We start from the raw sequence: 8,157 nt of genomic DNA, 5'->3' as shown, positions 1-8,157 counted from the left end.
TATATATATATTTCCTAATATCTAAATGTTGTCATGTAATGGACTGGTGACCTGGTCAGGGTACTGTCCACCTTTTATCCAATGACAGGCATCATCCCCACAGGTAAAAATAAGTCAATTGAAATTACTATTTGTTTATCATTGAAGGCTGGATTGTAGTTATTCTTCCACCAAATTTTCATTGCCAGTTCTTTATTTTAATCAAACTGTTATGTTTTTAACCCAGTTCTTGTAGTGTATAATGCATTAAAACAAGCCTCTTTTTCCACGTTTTTGTCTTTATTTTTGTCCATTATTAACACAAGTAGCCTAAAGCAGTTATAAATGAGAAAACTTAAAATAAATACAAAAGTAAATTATTCTTTTACTCCTATATTTTCTGCATGTCCCCACTGTTGCTTTTAGATTCTTAGTCTCTGTTTTTTATGCAACTTTGCTTTTTTTTTCTTAAAGTTTGGAGTTATTTTTCATTATTATATTTTTGAAAATCCCATCAATAGGAAAACTATGCAAGGGACATTATTAAATGTTGTAGTTTAAGGTGAAAATTATGAATGAAAATATTTTTCATTTATCCTTACTTAATCTTATGGCTCCATAGATTTCATTCTAGGAGAAGGCATCATCAGATTAAATGTCTTCTTTCTGGCAGGAATCAACAAGGGATTATTGGTTATCCACATATTTGTACTGCAGTCACTTGTTAACACACATCCATGTGAAAACCTCCCATGGTAGTAGGTCACAACATTTAGTTATATAAGCACTCTTAACGCTCCGCTCACAAAACCACCGCGTCATCAGATATGGAAATAACAGATATGAGGGTCAAACTCAAATATCCCGAGGCTAAATAATGAGGAAGAAGCAGGATAATCTGTCAGGGTGGTCAGTGTTTGGACCACTCTCATCTTATCCTTCGGCTGCTCAGCTGTCATCCATATTTGCAGCCTCAGTAGACAATTTCCTCGTCCGTGGGCCCTTTTCAGTGCTCACAACACATCAAGTGAATTAATTCTGCTACTGTGGCAGCACAGAGCAGATCTAGGTCATGCAGTCATTGCTGTTTTTTTTTTTTTGTGTATGTGTTTTTAATTTTTCTTTCAGGCCACCTAAAGACACATCTCTCACTAACACCCTCTCCCCCTAAACCTGACCTTGACATCAGCAGGTGATTTTCCACAGAGGTATGAGAGTACATTTGTAAAAAAAAAACTACTTTGGGTTGTTTTTTAAAAAAAGGCTGTTTGCACATGTTGTGCAGCCTTTTGAGGGCAGCTTTGTTGTGGCCAGTGCAGGTATGATGAGTTTTTTTTTGATGATTTTTATAGGCTGCTTGAGGCTCGCCTGCAGCTACGAGAAGAGGAGAGCACAGAGAGCAGCGCACAGACAGGAGGAGTGGATGCGGGAGGGTGAGCGGGATAACAGAGAAGGAGGCGACGAGGAAGGGGAGAGAAGTCTAGAGGTGGCGGGGACTGTGTGTGACGCACGCTCGTCGGGGGCCTTGCTGCTCTGCTGATTGGCTGCGGCCGCTGCTAGTCAGAGAGGAGCTGGGATTCGGGCGCTGCTTGGAGAGCAGATTATGAAGCGGCGCTCGACCAGCGGCAGTCTCCTCTCGTCGTCTCAATGGCTGCACACGCATTCCTCATCTGCTCGCTCGCCTTACTGTCCGCTCTCAGCCGGCCCGGGCGCTCCTTCTCTGACGACGACTATCAGCCGGGACTCATCTATGACGAAGTGCCTGTGATCCTGGACAGAAGGTAAGTCCATCCTCTGCACGGCTGTGGACAGTGGAGGGGTGCAGGGAGGAGAGAGATTGGGGGAAGGAGGAGGAGGAGTGAGGGGGAGGGGTGCAGGGAGATGCACACAGGGATGCTGGGATGCTGATGTGGTTTGTATTCTTCAAAGGTGGGGTGGYGGGGGCTATCTCTCCCTCCTCTGCCACCGTTTTCTCCCCCATACAGCTCACCTTGGAGGTGGGGGGGGGGGGTGGGCTGTATCTCGGATTGTGAATTCAAGCAGCGCTGCTGTGTCAGAGAGGGCCAGGCTTCAAGGCTTTGTTTGTCTCAGTACAGGGGACCGCATCAGACGCTGCTCATCGATCACAGATGGGGCCGTTGTCTCTACAGTAGTGCTGGTCAGGCAAGAAGGTGCTAAATAAGGCTGGAGCAGCGAGCTTCTGCAGGAGAGACATACAAGAGGAGAGTAGGCAGGGATGAAAAGGGGAAAGCAGCAGTGAGGGGAAGATAAATAAAGTGTGGAAGATTGTTGAGGTAGTGGTGGGGGTGGGGGTGGGGGGGGTCATGCATCAACCGGGGTCTGTTTACTGAAGCAGCCATTAAGGAAGGAATTCTAGCCGGCCATGTCAATGGAACACATGCACGCAGACTGGCAGGTCAAATGTGAATAAACAATTGTCAAAGCTCACAGCTGTGTCACAGGAACAGGGCTGAGCAGACAGCTAAGGCCTTTAACAGCGGGCTCCTGCAGAGACATCAGCAAAGTACTGATACCAAACTGTGCCAAAGACATGTAAGGCTCTTGAAACTATGCCATGCAAGATGGCTCACACAATCCTCCATGCACGCACCCCTCATCACTGCGCTCTGCAGTGTTTGCTGGACACTCGTGTTTTCCTGGAATTTATAGTTCGYATTTCTAACAAAAGTCCAACATTTGCGTTTTCAGGTCACCGGTAGTTTGGAAATAAACATTAAGTACACAAAACTCCCACTATTCCCGCTTAATTTCAGGCTTTTGAACTTTCACAGATTCCCCTTCGAACTTTGGACCACAGTCCCCTCGACAAAAGGAAAGCTAAATTCATTTCTTCATGTACGTTTTAGCCTTCTTCCCAGATCAAACATCGAGTCGAACAGCTCCAGTCACAGGTCAACACTCCGATCTCAGCTCTGACTCACACAAAGATGTCGTTATATAACAACAACCTTTTATGCCTTCATTCGTTCGTAACATCAGACGCCTCAAAGGGAGCCGAGTATTTGTAGGAAATCTAGAAGCTGCAGCGAGTTTGAGGCTTCCATGGTTGAAAGGGCTTACAGAGCAGCAGGAAACTCTCTGGAAGAAAACAGCCAGCAGACACATTTTCTGTAGTAGTACTGAGTTGTTCAGTGACATCATTGTAAAGACAGTATTTACTCTGCTGGGTGGTGCGTTTTAGAAATATCTGCAGTCTGTTTTCTAGTTGAGACCTTTGAGAGTCTTAGGAAATCTCGACTATTTATAACTTTCATTGGCTTGTATTGAATAAGAGGTTAAACCTTCAGCTTTTATAAAAATGATCAGTGTYACTCTTATGTTTATAAATCAAACTACAGTTTATGTGGTTTAAAATGATTGAAGTTAAAGCAAATTTTAGCAGTCTAATCAGGACGGATCAAAATAAATAGGAAAGACAAAGGACATTTTATGTAGTGAATCTAAAACAACAGGTACAGCATTTATAAAGCATTTTAAGATAATGTGTTTCCACAGAAGATGAATGAGGTTTCGAAAATGGGCACAGATTAGAGGCCAAGAGACTAAGCTGTAATTTTGGAAATGACTTCTTCACGCATCCAGACAGATCCCATCAACGGCGGCGTTTCACTTCAAGGGAGCAAGTCGAACATTTTAATTACACCTAATTCCATTTAATTATCAGTGAATATCAGAGTACAGTTAAGCTGTCCCAGTAAACCTAAAAAAACCTAGAAAAAAACAATTAAAGTCACTTAGGTCTGAACCAATTCTTTTGAGTGTTGCCACAAACTCAGAATGCATTCGAACTGAGAATATATAAGTAAAAAAGCAGCTGTAGATGTCATTTCTGCTTCAAACTCTAACAATCAAATGATCACATGTGGAGTAAAAAGTGCTTAAGTCCACTTTCTCTTGCGTGTGTCTTTGTTTAGGATCAGCAGATRAATGACAGTTGATTTGATAACAGTCTCATTTGATGTGTTATGAAGGCAATAAGCCCTTAAATGAATTTTCAAACAGTTAAAATGTTAAACATAGGCCAGGATTACAGGTCAATGTAATGCACTGAGAGAGGGAGATTGTTATTCAGCTCTAGTTTTAGCACTCTCTTTATATTCTAATGAATTGAAAAGTGCTTGCTTTAATAGTGAAATGTGAATTATTCAAAAAACAAAACAAAACAAAACATAAAACTGTAATACTTAATGTTGTGATAATCAGCTCAAAAATGACAATCAGGCCTTTATAGGCAAAACAATACAAATYAGGGTTTCAGATTTTTTTCTTTTTTTTTCTTCATTCAGAAAATTCATCAGTGATCGTTATTTTAAGACAGACCAAAGCATTATCAGACTAACAGTTTATTCACCTCAAATAATCTTTATATTCAAGTGACTGGGTTTACGATAGATCAAACAATGAAAAGATCATTATATGCAGCTCTGTTTGCACTGTTCGAGTGTGGCCATAATGCAAAGCTCCCAGCTCAGGTGCCCTAACCCTAACCCTACTCTTAATCTCTACTGTGTAGGAAGATTTAAAAGTCGAGCTCTTGACCTGATGTCTAATTTGACGCCACAATCAAGGCTGCGCTGAAATAGGCAGCGAGGCTCCAACTGGATTCTCAGTATACACTTAAACCCTAATCTTTACAAGAATCTCTCAATACCTGTGCTGTGTGGTGTTCTGTCTTTCTAGTCATATCAGAAGCACAGATACTTATTTAGCGATTAACTAAATTAAGTTATGTATGTTGATCAACATAGCTAAGCTATTATTGTACAATATTATCCAAGATGGGTTTGGAATTTCATGTGGGCATAACACAAGGAAATACGAGTACAACAACATCAGWGTAATTTACAACTTATACTGAGACAATCCAAAATCTAAGGGTWGTCTATTATAAAACAACAATGATCRTGTCTTCCACAGCAGGTTAAATTGATCCTGAACACCCCCCTGCTGTAAGATGTAGGAGTTGTGATGGACTCTAGCTGTCCCAATGCAGTGGCTCAGCTCTCTTTGTTACAGAGGCAGAGAGGACTTGTTTACAAGTTCTGGGAGCAGGCACCACACCTTTTCTCTGCTCGGCTGTGCATAGCCGATGCTCAGCCGAGGGATCAGCTTTCCATCTGCTTGAAGAAGGATGTCCAGCGAAAACGTATTGATTGCGAAACCAATAGAAGTGAGGCTGTTAATATTTAAAAATAAGCATTTATGGATAACTGAAATATTAACATCATTGCCTCGATACTATCATCTGTCTCATCTGAATGTCTGAAGTTTCTTTTAATTCTGCCCCCCCTGCCATAGGTGTATTTGTTGTTTGATAGGTTGTGCGCACACATAATAATGGATATATGTGGTAGCAGGGAGGTGAGCCAAGGAGTGGCTCTGGCTTTGATTATGTAAAGGGCCTGCTCAGCACCCAAGCTCTGTGTGACAGGCTGAACCAATGATGAGGCTGCAACAGCGTTGGCTTGCTGACCTCGCAAAACTGGCACAGGAACAAACGGCTGGGCTTTGGTTATCACTCATATACTCAAACTCTCCTGAGGTCGCCAGCAGCCAGCTGGGGCCCCTGCAGGTGCACGAGAAGAGGCGCTTATTCACTCGTGATCGTTTTGATTTGTGACTCTGTCATTCAGGGTTGTTACCAAATGCTCAAGCCCTATACAGAGTCTAGAAAGCAGGTTTTTCCCAACTTATGTGCAACTCTAATGACTTGCATGCCAATGCTGGAGGGGGCGGGTGTGCGTAGTGTCCAGGTGTCCACCTTGCAGCTGAGGTTTCAGTCACAACCACTAGCTGCCAAAGCTTTACTGAACTTGGCAGCTCTTTTAAATGTTTATGCTTACCCAGCATCTCCCTTCAAAAATACAAATATTTTCAACTACCATATAAATAGACTCTTATTTTGTTACTCACTGAACAGGGTTTTACACAGACAGTACAACATTACGTAGAGAATATACAGTATACATACACATGTGGATTAGCTTGTGTTCCCAGGAACATGGACACTAACAGACAGGGAGTCTTGGGTTTAGCCAATCATGACGCTGACGTTGAACTTGGCAAATCCACACTGGAATGTAGGCTGGTCAGGCTATTTGCAGGAAACGAGACGATGGCACCTTCAAGCTGATCACTTCCTCGTTCACAGTAGTCAGACGTCATTATGCAGCCATTGTTACGTGCGTAAATGGGCTTAAGGTTAATTTTAATTACTTAGATTCCCTATAAAGGGGCCATCTGATTGCTTCATAGACATGTTGTGTGGGATCTGGAACAGTGTGATGAAAGAACAATCCATGAGATTGTCTTATTGCAAGTTTAATCAACTGAATTAAGGCATCTGGTTTTTGATGCACATTTTATACAGTATAAAAAGCCATAAATCAGTGAAAAAGGAAATAGCATTAGCTTAAACATAATCAAAATTTTGAGCATGTAAATGGCCTTAAGTGTATAAAAATTGTGATGCTGTCATTCTGTTTCAGAGGTCAGTAGAGATTCAGTACTCAGCACTCAAACAGTCCAGACTGCTGCTGGTTCTGACATCATGCTTTAATCTGTTACCTTGTCCCACGGCCAACGTCTCTCCATATTTGGACTAAAATGGACCTGGCCTGTTCTTACCACTAATCCTAATCCATCTGGCACTAAACAGCATAATATTGCCCAGATGGAAACTGCAGCATACGGGTGGATAACTGCTCCAGGCTGCAAGCACTGTTATGCTCTGGCAGCCTACCCTAAATTTGCAACTTCCAGGGGTTATAGACAGAAAATAAGCTAATTTCAAAGAAAATTAAATGTTGTAAACGTCCAGCAGTTGAGTATTATATTTTTTAATATTAGGAAATAAAATGAATGGAGCAAAGTTAGTTTTGTTAACTACAGCCATCATTCCAAAGTCTTGATTCAACAATACTGAGAAACATTTCTTCATCAACCATTGTAAGAACCATTAACTTTTATGTCGCCAGTTATTGAGTTTGTTTTCTAAACAGGCCTTTCCAATAAGAAAGGAACAACTTTTTACTCTTATTTTGTTTGCTGGAATTCATAAAATTGCCAGAACCATAAAACCAATGGAGCTGATTCTTGGTGTCGCAAAAGACAATTGTCATACTTCCTCCCATAGGTCTTAAGGTTTACCGTTCACAAGCTCATTATAACTGGCTATTGTTTGGGATTAGGAGGCCAGCTCAGATGATCACAAAGGTCAGATCAGGACAGACCATTTGATCAGAATGTAGAACGGACCATCACAATAAGCACTGATATGCTCAGTGCTGCCCAGTGGCACAATATGTTTGTGATTAGACAATTAAAGAGGGATTAGGATTAGTTCTAAGAAGTCCATGCTACCTGGGGTTTAGTCTTAGACATTGTGCAGGGCAGTTGAGCCAAACATGTGAACAACAAGGTAACAGTCTGTTCTCTGTCACATGTGCATGATTTTGGTTAAATCACACATCAAAGAGCAGCCATTAACAAATTCATGGAGTGAACGAAATTTGAAGTAAACATGCACAAACAGCTGGACATAATTTTTAATTTTGATAAAAAAGTTATAGATTTTGACTAGAGTTGCATTTAAATTGTTTGTACCAGCTTCTCCTTGACCCACATAGGAAAAAGTAAAGATCTGGATGGACGTTTACTCCTGACTGATGGATGTTTATACACTAGCATGCAAAGGAATTGGGTCAAAGTTTTTGACTTCTGCTCAGACCTGAGTCTGGTCTTGGAAGAAATGTATCTTTATATATATATATATATATATTCCAAATTCCCTTCTCACCCTCCGCGGGTGGTCTCTTTCATCCTCTGAGCTCGGGTCCTCTACCAGAGGCCTGGGAGCTTGAGGGTTCTGCGCAGTATCTTAGCTGTGCCTAGAACTGCACATTTCTGGACTGAGATGTCTGATGTTGTTCCTGGGATCTGTTTTATCCACTGCTCCAGTTTGGGGGTAAATACCCTGAGGGCCCTGATGACCACAGGCACCACTGTGGTCTTCACCTTCCAGGTCTTTTCCAGTTCCTCTCTGAGGCCCTGGTATTTCTTCAGTTTCTCATGCGACATCCACCACAATGGCTTTCCTCTGTTCTTTATCCACCACCACTATGTCCGGTTGGTTCGCCATTACCATCTTGTCTGTCT

At 41.8% G+C, this 8,157-nt stretch overlaps 1 protein-coding gene across 1 annotated transcript in view; it reads left to right on the top strand.

The window, feature by feature from the left end:
- The first annotated feature begins 1,458 nt into the window (after positions 1-1,458).
- atp6ap1lb (ATPase H+ transporting accessory protein 1 like b) overlaps positions 1,459-8,157 on the top strand; it is a 17,666-nt gene continuing 10,967 nt past the window's right edge. Inside the window, exon 1 of the mRNA XM_014017635.1 lies at positions 1,459-1,760. Within this exon, the coding sequence (XP_013873089.1) occupies positions 1,627-1,760 (134 nt within the window). The 5' untranslated portion in view covers positions 1,459-1,626. The remainder of the gene's footprint in view (positions 1,761-8,157) is intronic.

This window comes from Austrofundulus limnaeus, unplaced genomic scaffold, assembly GCF_001266775.1.
Source record: "Austrofundulus limnaeus strain Quisiro unplaced genomic scaffold, Austrofundulus_limnaeus-1.0 Scaffold3, whole genome shotgun sequence".
Classification (NCBI taxonomy): Eukaryota; Metazoa; Chordata; class Actinopteri; order Cyprinodontiformes; family Rivulidae; genus Austrofundulus; species Austrofundulus limnaeus.
This window is presented reverse-complemented; position numbering and strand designations above follow the sequence as displayed.